At 40.7% G+C, this 26,835-nt stretch overlaps 1 protein-coding gene across 1 annotated transcript in view; it reads right to left on the reverse strand.

Annotated features, from left to right (window-relative positions):
* The window catches only part of MYO3B (myosin IIIB), a gene marked incomplete at its 3' end in the record, with an annotated part of 379,148 nt that overhangs the window by 165,187 nt on the left and 187,126 nt on the right, over positions 1 to 26,835 (reverse strand). Inside the window, exon 22 of the mRNA XM_080668808.1 lies at positions 6,736 to 6,815. Within this exon, the coding sequence (XP_080524934.1) occupies positions 6,736 to 6,815 (80 nt within the window). The remainder of the gene's footprint in view (positions 1 to 6,735; positions 6,816 to 26,835) is intronic.

The raw sequence follows: 26,835 nt of genomic DNA on the forward strand, positions 1-26,835 counted from the left end.
AAGGCATATCCCACTCGCACGGAAAAGGCAAGAGAAGTCACTAAGGCATTGCTGAAGGATATAATTCCACGGTATTGAATGCCTCTGACCATAGGGTCCGATAATGGCCCAGCCTTTGTAGCAGAAATAGTACAACAGGTAGCTAAGGCTTTAGAAATTAAATGGAACCTACATACAGCTTACAGGCCTCAGAGTTCAGGGAAAGTAGAGCGCATGAACTGGACTCTAAAGCAGACTATAGCTAAGCCATGCCAAGAGACAACCTTACCCTGGACAGATATCTTGCCTCTTGTACTCCTGCGGGTACGCTGTGCCCCAAGGGCCAGGGTAGGTTTCTCTCCCTTTGAAAATCTATATGGTAGACCACCTCCCTTAATTCGGTCAAAGGGAGATTTGGGGGAAATAGGGAACTTAGAAATCCAGAAACAACTACAAGGACTCGGAAAAACTGTCTTTGAGGTCCACAGATGGGTTACTGACTGACTACCCATCTCTCTAGGAACAGCCATACATCCTTTTAAACCTGGAGAGCAGGTTTGGGTAAAGGACTGGAAAAAGGAACCCCTCACGCCTACCTGGAAGAAACCCTATCCAGTCATATTAACCACCCCCACAGCTCTCAAGGTTGCAGGACTGAATACCTGGATCCACCTCTCCCGGGTGAAGGCAGCCCACCAGCCAAGTGATGCCCAGCCTGAGTGGAAGGTGACCTCTGACCAGAAACACCCCCTGCAGATCACCCTCAAGAAGACAGCGGATCTGGCCAATCAACCAGCTCCAAGGAATTTAGAAACGCCCTGCTGAATTCTCCCTAACACTAATCTCTCTTTTTTACCTCCTCCTAAAGGTAATATGCTCTGGTATTTCTGGATAATCATTGGCTTTATCTTTTTAATAATTCTCATTTTGTCTTTTTATGAGTGCCGCTGGAATCCAAGGCTAGTACCAGGAGGAGAACTTATCTGTTCTTGTTGGGACCACAGAAGCACCATAAAATTACTGCTTCCCACACAGCAAGGAAACAAAGGCCTCATCATGGATTGCTGGACTACAGTTTGTCATGCCATCCTTGGCTACATCTGCCTTGCGGGAATAGCCATAATACTGCTCTTGGTCCTAGCGGTTCACTGTGTGGAACCCCACTGAACAGAAATAGAGGCAATAACATGCTCCCACTAATAATATTAGCTAGCACATACTTGCCTCCCATAGGGACCACTGCCACGTGTCCTTGCTTAGAAACTCACTACCCAAATATGCTAGACTGGGTAGCCTACAGGAAAGCCCCATCAAGCCAGATGTTTGTTAGCTATACTTATCAGCCTGCGACATTTTATGACTCCACTACCAAATGCACGTGGTGGGGCCGGGGGGGAAGGAATTGTATTGGATGGAAAAAATGATAGGACCTGTCACAGCCAATGTGCAGCTAATTAATGTTGCTTCTATTTGTTTCAGCAGTACCCAGGCCCAAGATCCAACAAATCGCCTCCCAGATGAACTATGCAACTCTACCCTCAAGGCTGAAAACACCACCTGGTGCTCCCATGCAGGAACATTCTACGAGTGTGGGACCACTGCTTACCTCTGCCTGCCTGCAAACTGGACGGGAATGCCTTTAAACTTCAGAATTCCCTACAAACCTTTCATGGGATGCTAACCCCTTTGTCATCATCCCTTTCCAGCTGGAAGCAGTTAAGAGTGGTCGTCATCCATGTTCACCATAATATCCCATAATTGTTGTACCACAAGGCTAAGAGAAGCTTGTGGGACAAGGGGGAGAATGAGAAGGCTAAAAAGGGCTAATTCCAATGTAACCCTGATATTTGGGGGATAGTGATCTGAATCCATGCCAGCAAGCTCAGTGTACATTCTTGATAACCTATAATTAAGTCACTGCTCCTTCCCAGATACTGGTCTTGCAGAACTGGTTACAGAGGCCATGGGGCTGTGCACAGTGCACTGTCCAGAGGGAGGGTTATTAACGCTGACACCAGGCCAGACCATCAGATATGGCCTGGAGACCCCCAACACCTGGGGGCCTTCTTGCAAGGCCCGTGAAAAAGACCAGAAGCATAATCCATATTTACAGGACAAAGACCACAGGGAGATATAAAAGAAAGCTCCATGCATTTCCTTTACTCAGATTTGGAAGGCTGTTCCCTGAGTTCCTGAGTTGCTGGTGTATTAAAAAGTGTCCCTCCTCTTCTTTGAAGTGTCCTTGGTTTTCTTTGGTCTTCTGCAACACTCCAAAGTATATTACACGTTTTTACCTCCTAGTAGAAAAGCGACTAGAAAAGCTTTCCTAGGCTCTGGGATATGTGTTACAGAGAACAGAGTTTTGGAATCAGACACACCTGGTGCAAATTCTGGCTCCTCCACTTACTAGCTGTGTGGCTTTGGACTTATTTAACTTCTCAAAGCCTCTGTTTTCCTCATTAGTAAAAAACACTGCCTTGCACACACAAGAAATCAGTCAGTTCCCCTTCCAGCACCAGTGTGCTTGATTTTTAGTTTAGTGATCAATATCAAGGATGCAGAGTTTTGTTCCATGGCAGAAGGTAAGTCCTAGCTCACACCCAACACAGCAAGGAGATCTTTTTATTTATTGGCAGAGAAACTATTTCCAATGAAACCTATTTCAAAATGATCTGTAGAACTAATATTCTGAATAAATCATTGTCTAACTCAGTGTACCTTTCTCCTATAGCAGCAATTTATACAACATTATAAGTCTATTGGAGCTGAGCAAGCTTACTTTTGACCACATGACTAATGTCCTGCTGAGTTCCTTGTGAGAGGTGCTGGTTAGCCTTCAAAGTAGTCAGGAGTAAGCTTTTTAAATTGTGGTACAGACCCCAAGCCCATAGGAAATGAACATGCTTTCAGAGAGTTATCTAAATGTGAGTAATAAAACGCTTATTGTTTCCAAGGTAAAATCACTATACTGAACGCTTTGCCTACATTGTCATTAATTCTCAAAATGACCCTATGAGATAAGTACTTTTATTACCCAGATTCTACATTTGAGGAAGTCAAGGCTCAGAGATTTTAGGTAAATCTCCCAGTCTTGTAGCTAGTAATTAATTGGCCATGCCAAGATCTGAACCCTTTCGGATTCCAAAACCTACTTCTTAAACATTCCATACTGCCTTTCTATATGGTTGAAATAACTTACAAAAACAGTCTGAAAGCACGAAATTATTTAAAAGATTTGCCTCACCTGTCAACTAAATTTACTCTAGGATAAAGACATAGGCTCCAAAAAGTCTCATAAATCATCTAGATTTCAACAATAAATAAAAAATTGAAGGGTTTTCTCCTCTGGTCTTGTTTAATGCCCACTATTTGCATCCGGAAACCTAAGAAGTGCTTATATTTATCTCCTGACAAGGCCTGTTGTCAGGAAATTTTACTGCTATCACATGATCCGTCCATCTCTTCAGGAAAAAGTCCCTAAGTGTCATTCCTCTCAAAAGCCTCTATAGCACTAAATGGGAACGCAAGACTACACTGCACCTGGCCCAGTGTGGGGTGCTGAATGTGCTGGAGGCCAGTTCCTACAAGACCATCTCTGTTCTTTATTCTTGGATAAGGGAGAACAGAACTGATGGAGCTGTTTGTTTGTTTGTTTGTTAATTGCTATTGTCACCCTTTATACCGGTATTTTCTGAAACCTTAAAATTTTCAACTTATCTCCTTTCCAAGTAAAAATCTCTAACAATGTTCATCTCACCTGTATATATAGTTATTATAATGATGTAAACATAGGCCACACACCAGAGAGCACACTTCTCACATTGCAGCGCCAGAATGAAATAGGCAGTGCAGGAAGGGAGGGAACACTATGCTGAGTGTGGAAGGCAAGGAAATGGGTCCTGACAGAGTCCAGTAGTCAAAATATCAAATTGAGGAAAGGAGGGGGGCTCGGGCTGACAATGTCACACTGGAGTCTTTCATATTTCTGTGTTATGGTCCCCTTTAGAATCTGGTAGAAGCCAATGATTTCAAAAGACACATTTATAGTTGATCCTCATTATTTATAGATTTTATACTTAGGAATTTGCCTACTTGCTAAAATGTATTTGCAACTTCCAAATCAATCTTCACAATGATTTCATAGTCATTCACAGACATACTGAATGGTGAAAACTTAGGGACACCTGACTTGCATGTTTGCAGCTGAGGTTGAACAATAAGTATCTTTTTAAAGGTCTATTTAAGTGGGTTTTTTAATTTGTTTTTGGTTTTTTTTTTTGTGCTTTTTGGCTGGTGATTTAACTGTTTAAAATAGCCCCTGCCGAAACCGGTTTGGCTCAGTGGATAGAGCATCGGCCTGCGGACTGAGGGGTCCCGGGTTCGATTCCGGTCAAGGGCATGTACATTGGTTGCGGGCACATCCCCAGTGGGGGGTGTGCAGGAGGCAGCTGATCCATGTTTCTCTCTCATCGATGTTTCTAGCTCTCTATCCCTCTCCCTTCCTCTCTGTGAAATGTCAATAAAATATGTTTAAAAAAAAATAGCCCCTAATCATAGTTCTAAAGTGCTGTTTAGTGTTTCTAAGTGCAAGAAGGGTATGGTATGCCTCTTGAAGAACATATGTGTGTTAGATAAATATGAGCTGTAGTGCTACTGGCCTTGAGTTCAATAACATAAATACTGTAATTGAAATACTACTTTATGTAAAGAAGTAATGCATGTAAATCATTCTTTGTAAGAAATATATATTAAATAAGTTGTCTTTAAATAGAAATGGAAATAAAACAAAATTATATATTAATCAATTGACAAAAATGTGACCAGAGGCTTGCAGGAACCTATATATTTCCCTTAGGAGCAATGCTTCATTATTTACTGACTCAGTGTTCAAAGCAAGTCTATAAAACATGACTTTCATCAATAACAATAATCAACTCTATTTAACACAAACAAAATTTTACATGTAATATCAAGAGGCTCTCAGAATCACTGAAAATCCTATGTAAATCTCTTCTAGGCACCAAAATACCTCATGATAAATAGTCCTAATATCTTGCTGCAAACTCATGATGTTGAAAAGTAGAGTATTACCCTGGACTGTAATAGCAATGTGAGTGTTACAATTATTGTTAATGAAAATGATCTGATTCTTTATTAAGTGTAGGTGAGTTTTATTCTCAGAAGATGTACAGATATGTATATCAATTTTGGGACAATATTCAAAAGTAACATGTGTGGCTGTATTGCTTATTCTTTTGCTTTTTAAATTGAATTTATTGCCGAAACCGGTTTGGCTCAGTGGATAGAGCGTCGGCCTGTGGACTCAAGGGTCCCGGGTTTGATTCCGGTCAAGGGCATGTACCTTGGTTGCGGGCACATCCCCAGTAGGGGGTGTGCAGGAGGCAGCTGATCGATGTTTCTCTCTCATCGATGTTTCTAGCTCTCTATCCCTCTCCCTTCCTCTCTGTAAAAATCAATAAAATATATTTAAAAAAAAATTGAATTTATTGGGTGACACTGGTTAACAAAATTATGAGTTTTAGGTGCACAATTCTACCACACATCATCTGTACACTATACTGTGTGTTCACCATCTCAAGTCAAGTCTCCATCCATCACCATTTATCCCCACACCCTCCACCTTCTCCCTGACCCCCCAACAATCACCACACTGTTGTCAGCCAGCTCTCTATCTATGAGTCTATCTCTACTTTGCTTCTAGTTCATTTTGCACATTAAATTTCACGCATGATACTTGTCTTTCTCTGACTGGCTTATTTCACTTAGCATAATAATCTTCAGGTCCATCTATGCTGTTGCAAAGGGTAAAATTTCTTCTTTTCTACAGCTGAATAGTATTCCATTGTGTAAATGTACCATAGATTCTTTATCCATTCATCTAATGATGGGCACAGGGCTGCTTCCAAATCTTGGCTGTTGTAAATAACACTGCAGTGAACATAGGGTTGTATACATGCTTTTGAATTAGTGTTTTGGGATTCTTCAAATAAATTCCCAGAAGTGGGAATCACTGGGTCATAAGAGATTTCCATTTTTAATTTTTTGAAGTAACCCCATACTACTCTCCATAGTGGATGCACCAATCTGTATTCCCACCAACAGTGCACAAGTGTTCCCTTTTCTCCACATCCTGGACAACACTTGTTTTTTGATATATTAATGATAGCCATTCTGACAGGTGTGAGGTGATATCTCACCGTGGCTTTAATTTGCATTTCTCTGATGATTAATGATGCTGAGCATGTTTTCATATGTCTATTTGCCCTCTGTATGTCCTCTTTGGAGAAGGGTCTAGTCAGGTCCTTTACCCATTTTGTAATTAGATTGTTTCCCAGAAGTCATTTTTTCTTCCAAAAATGTCCTTCTCCTTCTCATCTCCTATTACGATGGTGTATAAGCCCCAAAATCTAATTGCCCCTTTGAGTCATTTTGGTGAACTCCTGTATAAACATGATTAAGATCTGCTTTTTCTCTTGCTAATCTATCAGTTTGAGTTATTTCACAGTCCCCCAATTACTGAACTTAAGAGGGTAGAGGAAATGTTTTCCCCCGACACAGGATTATAAAGGATTCTATGATGTTGTTTCAAATTTTCTAATACTTGATTCATAAATACCTTTAGTCTATTTTCTAGATTGCCCAAGTAGTGGGCCAGATAAAGGAAACTAATGCTGCCCACCTAAATTATTCCCACCTTTTCGTCCACATTATTTTGGGTATAGACCTGTTACTCACCTTGGCTTTCCCAGCACTGAAATGTGGAGGCAAAGATCTTGAAGTTGCTGTTATCCTGGCTCTTGTCTGGGCCAAGTTACCTGGGGAAAAAGATAAAGTAGTTAAAGTAGAGGAAAGTTAAGGGAATAGGATCATGAGTAATTTTCTCTTTGCGTTCTTATATTTTTCTGAATTTTTCAAATGATCTGCTCTGAATTTGTAAAAGTTGAAAAATTTAAAATTTGAAACTTCAATGACATTAGTTATAAATGAATTATAATAATTATTTATAAGAAATAATTTGTAAATAATGTATCATATAAATTGAATTTCTATTAGTGTCATAAGCAAAAAAGAAACAACAAAAAGTCTTCAATATATTCAACAAACTAGGAATAGAAAAGCCACATATGAAAAGCCCACAGCTAACATAGTCAACAGTGAAAAATTAGAAGCTTTTCCTCTAAGATCAGTAACAAGGCAAGATGCCCACTCTCACCACTTCTATTCAACATAGTCCTGGTAGTCTTAGCTAAAGCAATTAAGCAACAAAAAGAAATAAAAGGATCCAAATCATAAAGAAGTAAAATTATATCTGTTTATAGGTGATATATTTATTATATGTAGAAAATCTTAAAGATCCCACAAAAAAACCTGTTAAAACTGATGAATGAATTCAAAACACAGTTAAGATATAAAGTCACATACAAAAAATCAGTTGTATGTCTATACACTAAGAATGGAAATCTGAAAAGTAAATTAAGAAAGCTACCCCATTTGTAATAGTATCAGAAAGAATAAAATACTTAGAAATAAACTTAATCGAGGTAAAAGATTTGTACATTGAAAACAATAAAACATTCCTGAAAGAAATTAAAGAAGACACAAATAAATAAAAAGACATCCTGTTGTGAGGGAGGAAAATAAAATCTTTTTCCTCTACTCATTTTGGTTCATTGGCTGGGGACCTGCAAATTAGACTGAAAGAAGACAGATTAACAAGAGAAAAACAAGCAGAAGTTTATTAACACATACATTGCACATACACATAGGAGTACTCAGTGATAACTAAGTCAAAGAATGGTTCGAACATCTTAACAAAGGGACAATAAATTTGTAAAGAAGCAACAAAACAAAGAAAAGAACTTTGTTTCTGGGCAGTAAATTGTGGGAAGGTAATGGAAGATAAGAACTAGTTAGTAAGTTTATTCTTCTGGTGTTGTTTCTGGGCTGATAAGAGTCTAGAGTTGTCTGTGGTGATTAACTTCTGTCCTTCTTGGTAGAGAGGAAGGCAAAGAACTTGTAAAAATTTATATCCTGCTTTACAGTTTTATATCCTGTTTTTAAGCAAATAGCGGGCAAATAGGGAATTAGGCAGAGAATTTTTGTTATCTGCTTCTTGGTTGCCTTTGATTATCTTCAGATCAAAGTAATCCTTACTAGAGTTCCATAGTCTGCTACACTTCACTGTGTTTTTGGATTGGAAGACTTAATAGTATTAAAATATCCATGCTTCTCAAAGAAAACTATAGAATTAACACAGTCCCCATCAAAATTCCAATGGTATTTTTTTGCAGAAATAGAAAAAGCAATCTTAACATTTATATGGAACCACAAATGACCCCAAAGCTCCGAAACAATCTTAAGAAGAAAAATAAAGTTGAAGGTTTCATACTATCTGATTTCAAAATATATTATAAAGCTGCAGTAATCAAAACAGAATGATACTGGCATAATGATAGACATATAGATAAATGGAACGAGAGAGAGACCAGAAACAAAACCATGCATATAGAATCAATCATCTTTAACATGGTGCCAAGACTACACAGTGGGGAAAGTATTGTCTCTTCAACAAATGGTGTTGGAAATCTGGACATCTACATGCAAAACAATGAAACTGATCCCTCTTACACTATACATGTGTGGGGTCCAGAATGAATCACCCCAAAATGGTCTTCGGTGGTATGAAAATTGTTTTGAGCTAAAGGCAATTTTAGCCCCAGGCTCAGGAGAAACTTCTGTTCCCACCCTTAACTGCCCAGAAGAATTCAAATTAGAGACCTTGCCCATAAGAGATTGTCAGAGATAACCTCTTCTGCCCACCTACTTGACAAGGCAAACTTTTATGTACTAAACATCTGCTCTTCTTATCATGCAGCCCCCAAGGTACATTACCTCATCCCCAGCTCTGAATGTCTTATGTATCTCAAGCCCCCTTTCTATTTCTAAACCTCTCCTGCAAGTGGGGTCTCTGACTCTCTTGTATACTGGGTTCCCATACATAAATATGTATTAAACTTGGGTTATTTTCTCTTTCTAATCTGTTTCATGTCTATTGGACTATTAGACCACCCAAAAGAACCTTGATGGTAGAGGAAAGTTTGTTCCTCCCCATACATGAAAGTCAACTCATATAGGACTAATGACTTATCAGTAAGACCTGAAACTATTTTTAAAATCCTAGAAGAAAATGTGGGGAGCATTATAACACTGGTCTTGGCAATGATTTCTTGGATGGGACACCAAAGCACAGGCAGCAAAATAAAAATAGAAAAGTTGGACTACATGAAACTTAAAGCTTTTGCACAGCAAAGAGAACCTTTAACAGAGAGAAAAGGCAACCTAACAGAATGGGAGAAAATATTTGCAAACCATATATCTGACAAGGGACTGATTTCCAAAATATGCAGTTGACCTTGAACAACTCGGTGAGAAATGCATGTGTCAACAAAAGTAACGTCCAAACCTGTACAGAATTTTTATGACTTTATTTGAGCCAAACTGATGACATGCAAGGAAGTGAGATCTCAAACTCTCATGGAATGACTGTTTGTAGTTTCTTTTATACATTTAGAATTAAGAAGGGAATTTATGGAAGATTACATGTAATAAGGTGGAAAACAAACAAAGCCCAAAGTGAGTAGAAGAAAGGAAATAATAAATATCAAAGCAAAAATAAACAAAAAAGAGTCTTAAAAAACAATACAAAAGATCAATGAAACCAAGAGCTGGTTCTTTGAAAAGATAAATAAGATTGACAAGTGACCCACAGGTTGAGAACCGCTAGCAGGGTCGCCTAAGACCATCGGAAAACACAGATATTTACATTATGATTCATAACAGTAGCAAAATTACAGTTATGAAGTAGCAACGAAAATAATTTTATGGTTGGGGGTCACCACAACATGAGGAACTGTAAAGGTTGAGAACCACTGCTTTAACTAGACTCATCAAAAGAGAGAGAGAGAGAGAGAGAGAGAGAGAGAGAGAGAGAGAGAACCCAAATAAATAAAGTCAGAAATGAAAGAGAAGTAACAACTGACACCAAACAAATACGAAGTATTTTAAGAAAATATTACAAACTATATGCCAACAAATTGGACAATCTGGACAAAATGGATACATTCCTAGAAACATACACTCTTCCAAAGTTGAATCATGAAGAATCAGAGACTCTGAATAGATAGATTAAAGATAGTGAAATTGAAGCAGTAACTTAAAAAAAAAAAAAAAAGTCCCAAAAAAACAAAAGCCCTGGAACGGATCCTTCTCAAACTTTTCCAAAAAATTCAAGAGGGAAGATTTCCAAGCTCATTATACAAAGCCAGCATTGTCCTAATTCCAAAACCAGATAAAGATGACAAAGAAAGAAAATTATAGGCCAATATCTCTGATGAACATAGACACTAAAATCCTCAACAAAATATTAGCAAACCTCACCCAGCACCAGTGCTTCCGTAATAAAAAGTGCATTTTCTGAATCTGGTTGTCTATCTTCCTGCTGCTTGGAAATTTGCTGTAACATGGTAAACTTACATAAGGGAATACTACTTGGTCATAAAAAAGAAGGAAATTTTACCTTTTGTGACAGCCTGGGTGGACCTAGAAGGTATTTTGCTAAGTGAAATAAGCCAATCAGAGAAAGAGAAGTCCCTAACTTCTGCATTGCTCAAGGGTCAACAGTACAAGGAAATTATATAACTCAAGAGCAAAATATCAAATAAAATAAAATAACTTAATTAAAACATAAGCAAAGGATTTGAATAGAAATTTCTCCAAAGATGACATACAAAAGGCTAACAGGTATATAAAAAGATGCTCAACATCACTAATAATGAGGGAAATGCAGATCAAAATCACAATGAGATATCACCTCATACTTATTAGGAAGGTCATTATAATGAAGATGAGCAAAATGTATTACCCCAATATATACCTCTTCGGCATATTGATTATTTTAAGACGGTTAACTTTAAGAAACAGCAGTCACAAGTGAAGCTCTGAAAACTGAGCAGAAGTTATCCCTTTGCAAGAACATTTACATTTATAAGAGAAACCTTCATTTGTAAGAGTGTCCCCTTTCCTGTACTGGAAAACAGAATGACTCTAAATCTCGAGAAATTTTTATCAGTACAAAAGGCCAGGACTTCAATCTACATAACAATCTTACCCTTGTTTACTGTGCTTTTCCTGGTCATCTTACACAACTGACCTCCCCTCCCAACTCCCCCCCCCCCCCCCCCATCTGTTTCTTTAGCCAGAGATTATATTTATGATGGTGGCTTGGGCCATTTCAAGGAGTTACTAAGTTTCTTGGGTCCCTCCCATGTATACAGGAGGTATAATTGTTGTTAAACTTCTGTGTTTTTTCCTCCTCTTAATCTGCTTTTTCTTTTTAATCTGTCTTTTTATTGCAGGGTTTTCTTAGCTAAGAACCTAGAAGGGTAGTAGGAAAATTATTTAAATTTTCTTTAAAAATTTAACTTAAAAAACAATAACAGAAAATAGCAAGTGTTGGTGAGGATGTGGAGAAATTAGAACCCTGTGTACTACAGATGAGAATGTAAAATGGTGCAACTGCTATGGAAAACAGTATGAAGGTTTTTTAAAAATTTAAAAATAACCTCAACATAATAAAGGCATATATGACAAACCCACAGCTAACATTATACTCAATGGGAAAAATAAAAATAAAATACCTAGAAATAAATTAACAAGGGAAGTAAAAGACCTATACCTGGAAAAAATAAAAAATAGAATTACCATATGATCCAGCAATACCACTTCCAGGTATTTATCCAAAAGAATTGAAAACAAAATCTTGAAGAGGTATTTGCATTCTTATGTTCATTGCAGCATTATTCACAATAGCCCAGTAGAGTGTTAGCATAGGTAGCTAGCTACTTATTAATAAAGGAAGGAAGCAAATGGAATCATACATTAAGCCAGGGTGGGGAACATCCAGCCCCCAGACCCCATAAGGTCCACGAAATCATTTGGTCTGGCCCTGCCAAGGAATTAGGGGTGAGTTAATTAAATGTTTGACCAAATACAGCAAGCTAATTTTTAAGTTGATAATTTTGTATGGCCTGCAAATGATGTTATAAATATCCAAATGGCCCTTGGCAGAAAAAAGGTTCCCACCCCTGCTGATTAAGCCTAATAAACTAAGGGAGTTGAATTGGACATTAAACCCGATTCACTAGGAAGCCACAGCATTCACAGTCTCCCCAGGGGACAGCCACATTCTCAGCTGAGGGGCCTTAATCCCAGAGCAGGCAGGAAGAATCACTTTCCAATCTCCCCAGGACACAACTGGCCCAGTAGCTGAAATGATCAAGGAGAGGAGTGGGGGAAATTCCTTTGCTAGATGCCTGTGCAGGAGAAAGCAAGATGGCACAGGGGGAGAGGTAAGCACATGTGCAATAGGAACCAGAGGAGGCAACAAAACTGAGGCATATGCAGTAGGAGCCAAAATGGTGACATAAAGGGGAAGAGTATAGCTTGGGAAAATCTGTGGAAAGATTGGGTTGGATACAGGGTATGAAACTCTGGGAGATCTGGGAAAGGGATCGGATAAGGGGAGAATCCAGCACAGCCTCAAAGAGCCAGGAAAGAGATTGGTTAGTGTGAAAGAGAACCTGCTCTCACCCTGGCCTGGCAGCTCAATTGGAGGGAGAGAGGAAAGGAGGGAGGGAAGGAGGAAGGGAGGGAGGGAGGGAGGGAGGGAGGGAGGAGGGAAGGAAGGAAGGAAGGAAGGAAGGAAGGAAGGAAGGAAGGAAAGAAGGAAGGAAGGAAGGAAGGAAGGAAGGAAGGAAGGAAGGAAGGAAGGAAGGAAGGAAGGAAGGAAGGAAGGAGAAAGAAAGTCTGCTTTCTCCCAAGCCCAAGGTAATATAGTCAAAGTTAACCAAGGCCCATCTAGGTAGCAGGGATTCATTCATTCAGCCATGCAGCTCCAGGCATAGCTCTAGTACAGCCGGGAAGATAAACTAAGCTAGCCAGACGGGGACAGAGAATGAGCTGGATTAACCTTTGGCATGAAATGAACTATGAAAGCTTTGGATGCCCTGCTGATGTTGGGCTGATGGCACAACATATCTGGGCCCTTGCCCATCTTCTGGGTTTGGTGAGGACAAGTGTGGGTCTGAGGCCCCAGAGACTCGACCTGTTCCACAGAGAGACAGAACTGAGTCACCTACTAGTGGATGAGACATGGGGCACCTGGGGAAAGTCCTTTATTTTTGTTCCAATAAATCTTACCACGATATCTCATCCTCCTATGAGTGGATCCCCAAAATGCTTTTCTCATGACTCTATGGGAAAACCCTATTTCCACCAGCAACAAAAGGATGAACAGATAAAGAAAATGTGGTATATACATATGTGGATGGAAAAGGGGCCACATACTAAACCTGACAAGCTCAGGGGAGGCCTGCATGGCGGGCCTTACAAACTCGGAGACCTAGAGTAACTACATAGGATGGTCTGAAATTAAAACTTCCTAACTAAAAGGGAGTCATGGTGGGTAGTCATGTCCTAGCCAGCATAGTCCTGGGTTTGTCAATCTTTACCTTAACTGAGCCTATCTATTCTGTGTTTGTATCTAAGATAACGTATCTTTGGAATGTCAGAGTAATCCTCTTTTTTCCAGATCCCTCAGGGTACAACTTCCCGAAAGCATGAGACCCCAGAACCCCTCATCGTTATCTTGCTGCCCAAATACCATCCCTTTGTGCTATAAATGTTAATTATGTTAATTGTTAACTGTCCCATACCCACTAACATACATATCACCAATAGATTTCATATAATACTGCTTACTGATAGATCCTCCCTTCCCCCAACTGGTGGACGGAGTATGACGTAACCAGCGTCTGCCACTGGGACATCCCCGAGACATTGAACCACCAATCAGCACGTGCCGAGTGCCCTGGGCCCCACCCCTTCCCGTTTCGCCCTGGGCCCAACCCCTTCCTATTCCTCCCCTCCAAAGGCGTGGTCACCGCTGCACATGTTGCTGTCTCCCCAGTCTGCGAGGCAGTCCGGCTGGGTCCTTCTCCTCCTCCCCCTCCTCTAATCCTGGTTTTTCTACCCTCCTCCTAATGAATCTCACTCATTAGTGCAGAATAAACTTCCTCTTTAACATGCCTTGGTCTCCGATTCCCGATTCCTGCACCTCAAACCTTACACTTACGCCTCCCCCTTTGACTCTGATGTATAACACAAGCAGTAAAACTGCCATTCTCTGGAGCATTTTCTCAATATGTTGAGATTTTGTTTCCCAGCGACTGTCATCAGGTTGGTTCAAATAAATTCATAGAAAATCATAGCAATCCAGGTTTGGATGTTTCGTACATCAACATTTACAAGAGAATATTCAACAGTAAGAATGAAGGAAGACCTGCCATTTGGGACAACATGAGTGAACCTGGAGGACATTATGCTAAGTGAAACAAGCCAGTCACAGAAGGACAAATACTGCATGATTCCACTTATATGAGCTATCAAAAGTCATCAAGTTTGTCAGAGCAGAGAGTAGAATGTTGGTTGCCAGGGCTGGGGGATACAGGAAAATGGGGAGCTGCTGTTCTATGGGTATATGAAAAATTTTGAGAGATCTGCTGTACAACAATGTGCACATAATGAACAGCACTGTATACTTAACATTTGTTAGGGGAGTTGATTTCATGTTATGTGCTTTTATCACCATGTTTTTAAAAAGTCTCTCTATAGCTCAGTCAGCGTGATTCAGTGGTTGAACCTGGGTTTCGGGCTCGATCTCCAGTGTGGGGTGTGCGGAAGGCAGCCAATTAATGATTCTCTCTCACCATCGATGTTTCTATCTCTCTCTCCCTCTCCCTTCCTCTCTGAAATCAATAAAAAATATATATATATTTAAAAAGTCTCTATATAGGGCACTGCTACTCATTGAAGAAGATAGAAGTGGAGAAAAAAGATGTTTCGAGTTTTCCCAAAGAGAAGGTGGGCAATGGAGAGCCATGGCAGGCTGTAGGCAGACACTGATGAGCAGAGCTGGCAGTATGGGTCTCTCGGCAGGTAAGGAGGCACCCAGCCACCCACACTGAAGGCGTGGGCAGCAGCCTCTTGAGTCCTCCGCAGAGCTTTACCTTTGCCAGGGGCATGACCTTCAACAAGTTAATTAACATCTCAGAGCTTCCGTTTCCTTGTGTATAATTTGAAGACAATACTACCTAATTCTCAGAGTTGCTATGGGCATTCATGGATATAATTTACCAAAAGCACTGCCAACGTGGGGCTGGTACCAGGTTAAGTGCTCACATCACCTTACCAGCATTGACTGTTATTATTATTGGGGGTGAACAGTTCACAAAGGTCTCAAACAGAGTAGAGGGCAAGGGAACCTCAGTAATTTGCCACTGTGAGCAGTGGTTTGTTAAAAAAAAAAAATAGATGAGAAAAAATGATAAGGCAACTCCCCTTTGAACCTCGATCTCTTGCTCACTCTGGTTCCTACCGCTTTTTACTTTGGAAGGGTCTGAGTGACTCAAACTCTCTTCTCCCCAATTTCCCACCCTTCATCTCCTCTCTCATCTCCTTTACCCCAAATCAAGGGGTAAAGAGACCCATTTATATTTTTACCTATAATGTCATTTGATTCTGCAGCAAAATAAAAAGTTGTCAATGAAAGGAAATGCTGCCATTTGTGCATATGCAACTCTCAAGCTTTCAAAGTTTTTAGCAAGTCTAGCACAAAGATGTCCAATGTTTTTTCTGGCGATATCTTCAGAGGCTAAACTGTGATTAATAGCCCAGAAAGAAGCCTTTGAAGCGAGATTGGTGACATCAAAGTTGTAATCCAGGGGTGGCGGGAGCTTTATAACGAGTGGGAAGCATTTTCACACGTTTCAAAAGGATTTACAGCATGACTAAACAATAGACCTCAGCAGATGTGCCCCACACCTTTTAGAAACATAACCTGTAAGAAGTTTCCATTTTAATTGAAATGTAAATACACTGTTCACACTTCTTTCAAATGCTAAGAGCATCCTCAGTACTTTACCCTAGTCAGTGTTATAGGCTGAGGATGCCTCATTGCCCTAGAGCACCCTCCTGTGCTTCCCTAAAATGTGACTACCAAGGAGAAAAAGGAAGTCAGAGCCATCTAATGGACTTTATATCCTATGTAGGAACTGGGTTAAAAGAGAGTCTGAAGTGGAGCTTGCAATGACCCCACACAATTTCCCTGCTTGCAACTTAAGGGGAAAGAGACAAGTGGTCTGAAGACAGAGCTGGAAGTTTTTAAAAACGGCAATTTCCTGCCTGCCTCAGACAGAGGATTTTCATCTCTTGGAAAGTACCCAGCACCCATGATTTCATCTTTAGTCACCTCTAAGAATTGCCTGAAAGGGTGAGTCGCTGTTCTACATGATCACTCAAGGAATTCAGCTTCCCTCTGCTGCCCCCTATGGGTTTGCAGGATTTGTTGCAGGCTTCCAGTGGTGACTGCTGGTGAGCATTTGTACGGGAAATTTTCCATAGTGGCTGCACCACTCTGCCTGTTTTAATTTTCCCTAACACAAGAAATAGGCTAAAAAGCTTATTAACAATTGCAAAGCAATGCTGAAATGCAAAAGGTTTGTGTCTAATTGCTACCAAAAAAGAAGCTCCAAATAAAAAATCAAATGCTTCAATTCATCTGTTATCAGATTATCTGAGTAGACTTGAGAACTGAAACCAAGTACCCTACAGTCAGCTTGGATATTGAGAACCAAAATCACACCTACTGTGTACATGAAAGTGAACTTGTGCTTTTACTGTCTTTATTAGCATGAATTTCTTTTCTGGGAGCCTCCTGTCCCAGCAAATGGTTTGATTATTCATTACAGGAGCTTCCCTAAAAACCCAGAGCCCATCAACTCTTCAATGGAAAATATCCACAGAAACTTTAAGCCCTATGATTCTGCGGATCCCTCATTTCAAAATCCTCCCTTCACTGTTTCCACCAATTGTGGACTGTTGTATTGTGCGTGATCCTTACCCAATCCTTATCAAACTTCTTCACTTTGAAAGACCCTCTTTACATCAAATTTGATCTCTCAATAAATTCTGACCTGCCTTTCCTTCTCCCACACGCTGCCAAGCTTTGAGAGCTGATGGTCTCCCTTACTGTGGTAAGCAATGAACTCTGCTTTGTTTTGTCAATAGGTTGTGTGACTAACGTTTAGGGAGTCAACTTGAGACAGACCTACACTATTGAGATTTATGCAGCGATTGAAATGTTATCATTTCAGTTAATAACACTGTACCTAATAAAAATGCAAGGGGTTAAATTCAGTAGCTGTTCAAAACATACTATATTATTTGTATGTTTAAAAAATAACCTAGTCTTTATATAACTACTAGAGGCCAGTACATGAATTCATGCACCAGTGGGGTCCCTTGGCCTGGCCTGCAGGATCAGGCTAAAACTGGCTCTCCGACATCCCCTGAGGGGTCCCAGATTGCGAGAGGGTGCAGGCCAGGCCGAGAGACCCCACTGGTGCATGATCGGGGCCGGGGAGAGACATGGGAGGTTTGCCAGCCAAGGAGGGGCTGCAGGAAGGCTCCAGGGAATGTCTGACCCATCCCGCTCAATCCCAATCGGCCAGACCCCAGCAGCAAGCTAACCTACCGGTCAGAGCATCTGCCCCCTGGTGGTCAGTGCACGTTATAGCAAGTGGTTGAGCGGCCTTAGCATATCATTAACATATTGTACTTTGATTGGTTGAATGGATGACCAGATGACCAGACACTTAGCATATTAGGCTTTTCTACACTAAGTAGAGGCCCAGTACACGAAATTCGTGCACGGGGGTGTGTGTCCCTCAGCCCAGCCTGTACCCTCTCCAATCTGGGACCCCTTGAGGGATGTCCAACTGCCCGTTTAAACATCCCTCTCACAATCCCCCTCACAATCCAGGACTGCTGGCTCCCAACTGCTCGCCTGCTTGCCTTCCAAATTGCCCCTAACTGCTTCTGCCTGCCAGCCTGATCACCCCCTAACCACTCCCCTGACAGCCTGATTGATGCCTAACTGCTCCCCTGCCAGCCTGTTTGCCCCTAACTGCCTTCCCCTGCAGGCCTGGTCACCCCTAACTGCCCTCCCCTGCAGGCCTGGTCACTCCTCACTGCCCTCCCCTGCAGGCCTGGTCACCCCTAACTGCCCTCCCATGCAGGCTTGATCACCCCCAACTGCCCTCTCTTGCAGACCTGGTTCCTCCCAACTGTGCTCCCCTGCTGGCCATCTTGTGATGGCCATCTTGTGTCCACATGGGGGCAGCCATCTTGTGTGTTGGAGTGATGGTCAATTTGCATATTACTCTTTTATTAGATAGGATAGAGGCCTGGTGCACCGGTGGGGGTCAGCTGGTTTGCCCTGAAGGGTGTCCCGGATCAGGGTGTGGGTTCCCTTGGTGTGTGGGGCGGCCTGGGCGAGGGGCCTGTGGTGGTTTGCAGGCCAGCCACGTTCCCGGCAACCCAAGCGGAGGCCCTGGGATCTGGGATTTATTTATCTTCTATAATTGAAATTTTGTAGCCTTGAGTGGAGCCAAGCCTCCTGCTTGCTCCGTGGCCACAGCCATTTTTGTTGGGACTTATGTATCTTCTATAATTGAAACGTTGTAGCATTGAGTGGAGGCCTAGGCCAACCAGGGTGTGCGGAAAGCTTGACTTCCTCCATTACCAGGGAAACCCAAGCCTCCTGCTTGCTCCGTGGCTGCAGCCATTCTGGTTGGGTTAATTTGCATACTCCTGATTGGCTGGTGGGCGTGGCTTGTGAGTGTAGCAGATGTACTGTCAATTTGCATATTACTCTTTTATTAGATAGTATAAAAGAGTAAGATGCAAATTGACCGTACCTTCACGACGCCCACCAGCCAATCAGGAGTATGCAAATTAACACAACAACGATGGAAGGTTAATTTGCATACACAGGCACCAAGCACCCCAGCTGCTCTGGGCCTCTGGTCAGTGTGGGAAGGCGAAAAGGTGGCTCCGGCCGGAGCAAAGGCGGTGCCGGCAGCCAGGGGAAGGAAGGCCCATTCTTGCACAAATCTTTGTGCATCAGGCCTCTAGTATTATATAGGATCTAGTCTAAATTTATAACAGGAACCTGTTTTAAATTTGATACATTGAGGTAATTTAAAATAGTGAGCAAAAATATGACACAGTTGTAGGAGGCCAAGAGAGAAAATGTGAAGTTAGATTTTGTTCTGCAGTTTTTAATTCCTCCCTTGGCATGTATCTGTGGCTCTGAGTGTTAGTATTAATAAATGGGTAGGGGCCAGTGGAAGAGCTTTAGTTTTGTGGAGAGAAGAAATCAAGAGTAAATAAGAGGCCAACCGTACTCCTGGCTGTTTTATTGAAGAAAGACACGCACTCTCTTTTCTGAATACACAACCTTGCCTTTGTCATGTGTATAGGAAATTCAAAGCCAAAAGAAACTCCTTTCCCATTCCTGTATTGACTTTTAATTGGCAGTTGCTGGCATCTTAAGGAATTTCTGCATGATGACTATTTGCTTAAAGGAAACCAAACCAATGTTTTTGCTTTTTTTCATTTAGAATGTGAACTACAGCTTTAAAGATTTGTGACCTAGAGGTTTTCAAATTTGTAGAGCTGAACTAAAAATAGTATCTCCTTCTTTCCTCCTTAAGCTTTAAAATTCATAAACAGGATGTCAGCCCAGCAAACAACTGTACAAAACCATCAGAATGCTTCCCGAAGGTAACAAGGCTTCCCTTCCTAAGTCAGTCAGCAGGGAAGCTGAGGCCACTTTCCATGTTTTATCGCCACATTGGTGGAAGCTGCCAGTTCAGTCTATATACTAGTAAATGACAAGACTTTGCCCTTTGTAGAGCCAGGTTAAAAAAACTCTGGGCATTGTTTGCCTTTCCCACATTTTTGGTGGAGTTTGTGTGGAAAGAACATGGCTGTTAAATGGCTTGGCATGTATTTATTCACACAAATGTTGGCACCTAGACTGTTGATATGTATCCAAGAAGACTTGACTCATTCAGAAAAATATGAAATCCACACACATATCAGCACTGACATCACTGATATGTACGAGTCACATATTTCCATCTCAGAGCAATATCCACATGCAACAGAGTAGTCTTTAGTCCAATCAGTGCTAGTCCTGGACAAAACTATAACTTTGCGAAGAATATATTCAAGTCCCCGCCCCCCCCACCACCACCCCTTTTCCCATCCCTGTTTCCACTTCAAAGGTGCAGCATAGCCTTAATGCTATATCGTCTCGCTACCCTGACGCTACCCTGACAACCAATTCCCCTACTTCCATGCCCCACCCTGCTCTTTTCCAGGCAGCACAAACCTCCATATCCTCATCAAGGAATGATGATTATTTCCTGTTGGCATTCCAAACCTTCAGCTGTCAGTTCTCTTCGGACAACTAATCGAGGTCTAATTTGTTCATGGATAGATAAACGTATTATATTACTTCACTCAGGTAAGATGTTTACATGTGAAGGAGAGAATTTGTCACTAGGTCAACATTACACTGTTCCTTGTAGCTCCCTCTCACAAAAGGGTCCACCCATCTTACACCACATTGCTGGACTTTGATCTTGATGAAGCAGCATGAACACAAAGGGCTTGCTCCATGGATGCCATGGCAGGATGCTATGGCGCACGAGTGGTGGACCACTGATATACTCAAATTCCTCGTTTGACATAAAATACAAGTGAGTCATAGAGTGTGGAAGTGATTTGAAGTCCATCACAGGCCTGGGATAAGAATCTAGGTTTCTCAGTTTCAATTCTAGTGTCCTTTTCATTGCTAAAGAGGGAGAACCAAAGAAACACTTACAGTTCCAAGCACTCAACCATCATCTTGCACAATGGGACGTTAACAGCCTCTTGTTTTCTGAAGGCCCATGTGGCTTTCTCAGTCTTACTTGAAAACACAAGGAAACAATGTGCTTCGCACAAGGAAATCATATAACTGACCCACCATCAACAGATAAGGTGTGTTGAGGGACTTTTTATTGTTTTTTTATCTGCAGTAATCAGTTTATTCTCTTTTGACTGAGCATTTTATTTAGGATTCTAGTCTCAGACTATGGAATGTCACTTTTCTGCCCATTAGCATTTGGCCTCATTAGCATTTGTAGTAACTAACTGGTATGAGGCCCTTAGTGGCTTGTATCCAAACCATTCATTCACCTTTGGCCACAAAGATGAATAAATAATCCACCTGCAGGCCACTGGAAGAGTGAAATAGCAAAGCCTGGGTCTATGGTCTCACCAGCGATTTATAATGCCTTAATAAAGTCTTCCTTTTCCATGCTTTCTCCCTCCAAAAATTGCCCCCATAGTTAGTGAAGGGGTTCAGAACAGGCCTCCCCAAGATATTCTACTTTGGCTTGTGGATTATTTTGAGCTGAAGAAAATCAAAATCTTGTGGACTCAAGAGAAACTTTTACTTCTCCCTTAAAGACTTTAAATTTGGAACCTTGCCAATAATAGAAGTTATCACCAGAACTATGTTTTTATGACCTATCTATGGGGCAGCACAAATTTCTAATTACTCAGCACCTGCTCTTGTTATTGTCCTGTGACTTACCCTCGTCCCCTCTGAAGCCTTGGGGGCATCTCCCCTCATTCCTTAGCTCAGGATTCCACATACACCTCATTTTACCTTCCTGTCTCTGAACCTCTCATACATATGGGGTCTCTGTATATATGTATGTAATTAAATTTGGTTATTTTCTCTTGTTAATCTGTCTCATGGAGATTTAATTATTAGGCCAGCTGAAAGAATCTAGAAGGGTAGAGAAAAATTTCTTCCTCCCCCACCTTAGTACTTTCACAGGAAGGGAATGGCAAGTCACTTGTCTTTATGCTTGTCATTTTAATTTGCTCTACTCATAGTTAATCACCATGAGAAACTAGCAATGATTCTGTTTCTGTGGTATATTTCCAGTTACTCCTCCTTCACTTTGTTTTTGTGGCTAAAGTGAGCTTATTCAGATGTCTAATTTTTATATTAATCTTCTTCTTTAGCACATGAGAGAGGGGGACAAAGTTTTTTGCTCCTTCTCTGCAATGTCTTAAAGATTAAGTCATTCAGGATGCTTGCCTTCAACATCATAACATATATTCTCCTAGTAAAAAAATTATGCTTCTTTCAGTTTCCATATTAGCAAATACAAGCCATTTTGGGGAAAAAATAGGTATTAATATGAACATAGTCATTATATATGTGTGTGTGTGTGTGTGTGTGTGTGTGTGAATATGTATATGTATATATATACACGGAGTGGCCATATTATTATGATCTCTGAACCCATAATAATCTGGCCAGTGTATATCCTACATAATAAAAGGCTAATATGCAAATTGTCCCCTTGACCAGGAGCTCGACCAGCAGGCATGCTGGCCAACCGCCCATGTCCCTTGCCCCTGGCCAGGCTGGCCGAACCCCACCCATGCACGAATTTATGCACCGGGCCTCTAATATATATATATATATATATATATACACACACATACACACACACACACACACACACACACACACACACACACACACACACACACTGAGTGGCCAGATTATTATGCATTCAGAAATCATAATAATCTGGCCATTCAGTGTATATACTAGAGGCCCAGTGCACAATATTCATGCACTGGGGGTGGGGGATTCCCTCAACCTGGCCTGTGCCCTCTGGCAGTCTGGGACCCCTTGGGGGATGTCCGCCTGCCGGCTTAGGGAGCGGGCCTAAACCAGCAGGCAGATATCCCCCAAGGGGTCCTTAGCGCTGCTGCAGAGGCATGAGAAGCTCCCACCACTGCTGCTGCGCTCGCCAGCCATGAGCCCAGCTTCTGGCTGAACTGTGCTCCCTCTGTGGGAGTGCACTGACCACCAGGGGACAGCTCCTTCATTGAACATCTGCCCCCTGGTGGTCAGTGCATGTCATAGCGACCAGTCACTCTGCCATTCAGTCGATTTGCATATTAGGGTTTTATTATATAGGATTATATGTTTGATTTCAAAAACTTTCTAAATTCAAGTCTTATCCTGCAGACATGAAATGCAATTAATTACTGATTTTTTAAAAGAATAGAAACTATAGAAAATAAAAGCCAACAAAAAGATTATTTCTCTGATGAAGGGATGCTACAAGTATTACAACTCTAAGCCAAATAAAGAGGCTGCAGCCAGTCAGTGCACTTGTCTCTGAGTCCTTTTAAGTCAATGCAAATATTTTACCTTATATTGGTAATTTTCTTTGGAAATTATTTGATTCCTTAAAGAGATTACAAGCTCTTTAAAGTCGGGCACTTAGTACATCTATTCTCATTCATTAATTCAAAAAGTATTTATTCAGCACCTGCTCTAAGGCTTGCAAAGTTCCCTACATATAATTGAGCTAAAAGAAAAAAGTTTATCGAAGATGCTTTAATGTACCAGAACAACATTTTAGATAATTTTTAGCCTTAATTTCTATAGATGGATCATCTCTTCCATCTCTTGGCAAACTTCAGCATCACAGATTTTTCTTTCAGTCATTCAAGAACATTATTCCATGGAAACAAGCAATTGACTGTGAACCATTTTTGCAGTTCGTATAGCACCATGGATGAGTAATAAACCTGAATGAAATAGATTTATGGTTTAAATGTTTCTAGAGAATACCTCTTTCAAAGCCAAAGATGTTCCCTGATGCACTGAAAGCTACCCATGAATCTAATTAATACTGTGTCTTGTGACTCCTCATTGGAGTCTAAGCTCCATGAGGGCAGGCACTAAATCTATCCTATTTGCCACTGTATATCTAGTGCTTAGCACAATATATCTATCACATAGCAAGCACTCAATAAATACATGTGAATGAATGAGTGAATGAATAAACTGAGTTGCATTAAATTTTTATTTAACATGACATCCAAGACCATCCAGGAGCAGGCCCCAACTCACTTCGCTTCCCTCTACATACCCTGAACGTTTTGCTAGTCTCTGGCCATGACATGCTTCCCTTATATTTCAGACCCTTTGCTCAAGCTATTTGAGGCCTGGAGTACAGAGCTTGAAGTGGTTAAGATTGTAAATTTCTGGGATTAAACCACCTGGGGTTTGTGTCAGTGTTGCCACTTACTTGTTAAGAAGGCTCGAACAAGTTACTTGCCTTCTAGTATCTGGGTTTTATCATCCCAGAAGGTTAGATCAGTGGTTGGCAAACTCATTAGTCAACAGAGCCTCATGTGGCTCATGAGCCGCAGTTTGCCGACCACTGGGCTAGATGAATGTTTATTGAATTTCTGAAATAAAGTGTTCCTGTTCAATTTATAGTTTACAGAATTTCAGTGATGAGTAAAGATGCAGATGTTGTTGGTATAGGGGGTTTTATTAGAGCCACATAAAACCCCTACAGGTCCTAGTTGGTCAAGGAGTTCTAGTTTAAGCTAAATAACTTGGCTCAGTTTAGTGACAATCTTTAACGCATATATTTTGAGATTTACAAAAATGTTATTAATTAGGGGTTCCACTTAATCAGAGTTTACAGAATATCCAATTTTCTATTGCCTAGAGCCTCATTAAATATTGGGTTTGATGACTAGAAAAGAAAGCAAATAACTGAGGATTTAATGTCTGGGGTTTATTTTATTCTTTCCTATTTGTCTTCTTAAAATATTATTTTTAAAGCAGAAATCACAAACTTTCAACAGAAGGCAAGGAAGAAAGGGAGGAAGGAAGAAAGGGAGGAATGAAGAAAGGGAGGGAGGGAGGGAGGAAGAACCCATAGTACTGTATAGTACTATCTATTGTCTTGAAAAAAAAAATCCATCAGAGATAAGAAAATAAAGGAGAAATCCACTTATTTTGCCGGATATTTGTCCCTCTGCATCAGATCAGAAAAGAGTTGACAATACTTAAGTGCTAACATTTACTGAGTGTTTACAATGTAGTAGACACTGTGCTCAGTGTGTGAAATGAATTATTTAATATGACAACCCTGTGGACAACCCTGTGCGCCATGTTCCCAATCTATCAAGAAAAGAAACGGAGGCAAAAAATATTCAAGTTTCTTGCCTAAATATCCAAAGTGCAGAGCAGTGAGGTAATACTGAGAAAGACCATCAATTAGGATATCCTAATTGAAGATTTTGGCGTTGTTTCAGAGTTTTTGATCATATCCAAGGTAGACCACTGAGTAATTGGTGGGATTGCTGCCTGGCCAAACTGATTAAACCCAATTGATTTTATTTTTTAAAAAAATCTTTATTGCTGAAAATATTACATAAATCCTTCTTTTACTCCCATTAATGCCTTCCAGCCCGCTCCCATCCCCCACCCAGGCCCTCACCACCCCATTGTCTGTGTCCATGGGCTATACATATATGCATACAAGTTCATTGGTTGATCTCTTCCCACCCACCCTCCCCTGCCTTCCCTCTGAGGTTCAATGGTCTGTTCATGCTTCTATGTCTCTGAGTCTATTTTTGATCATCAGTTTACTTGGTTCATTGCATTCCACATATGAGTGAGATCATGTGATACTTTTCTTCCTCTGACTGGCTTATTTCATTCACCATACTACTCTCCAGGTCAATCCATGCTGTTGAAAATGGTAAGAGTTCTTTCTTTTTTATTGCCATGTAGTACTCCCTTGTGTCAATGTACCATAGTATTTTTGTGTGTTTTTTCCCCACTCATCTGCTGAACCCAATTGATTTTAGATGAATGTCTGGAATTTTTTAGTCATTTACATACTGAACCAAGTCAACCACAAAGCAATCCCACTGATTACTCAGCAATCACTATTGTGGCTAAACCAAATCTAGTCATCATCGGGGGGTGGGAAAAGTTGATTTGGTTTTTGTGTGAATTGAACTACCCTTGTGAAATGCAAAGAATGGAACCACTCTGCTAAACTGGAACCTAAATAAAATCTTAGTGGCCCTCTCCCATTTCCAACTCTCAAGTTCAGTTAAGTGACTTTTTTTAGTTTACTGACATCTCACATGTGCATGCCAGTAAAGTTCACAATTGTTACTCCACACAGCTGTGGTTTACAGCTTCTCTTCACATACAAGATGCTGGCACCAGAGCAAAATGATTAACTTTTATATGCTTCTAACATATGGACTAGACTGTTAGAATCTGGTCTTGTGCTCTAAAGAGAAAAATACAGTTTTTATTAACATGACCCAAATTCCTGGGGAAAAGTGTTAAGTTGTGATCCCTCTCTAAGTAGAGAGATTACAATTTTAATGGCTTTGTTTCTAATTCATTTAACTTGAAGCGCCCAGAGTTATCTTTTAGTAAAGGGAGGGGGAGGAATGACCTGAAAGCCCCATTAAGAGATTTAATAGTGGAATAAATTGATAAACTGTAAAGGACCTTGAGACTTTTCCTCCAATATGAGCTATGAAATAAAAGCAAAGAACTTTTCATCCTAAATGGGAACATATTTCTTTTCTATGAATGAGAAAGATGCTGGCTGAGAGAATCAGAATGTATTTTTCTTGCATTTCTGACCATTTGAAAAATCAAAAACTGCTATATTTGCTATACTTGACAGGATCATTAAAGAAATAAAACAAAATGGCTCTAAATTGAAGTGCCACTTAAAAATAAAATGTACATTCACTGTCACTTTTAGGAGCTATGTTTAAAATGTGTTTGGGAAAGACAGTGGATCTCATTCACAACAGATACTAACTTTCCCAATATTAGTCATCATTACCAATAGATATGGAATATGGAGTTTAAGGTTTTAGTTTCTAGTGTTTAAGGTTATTTTTAGTTTTCTAAGGACATAACAGCAACAGAGTCCCTGGAGCTAG

This window comes from Plecotus auritus (assembly GCF_963455305.1).
Source record: "Plecotus auritus genome assembly, chromosome: 5".
Classification (NCBI taxonomy): Eukaryota; Metazoa; Chordata; class Mammalia; order Chiroptera; family Vespertilionidae; genus Plecotus; species Plecotus auritus.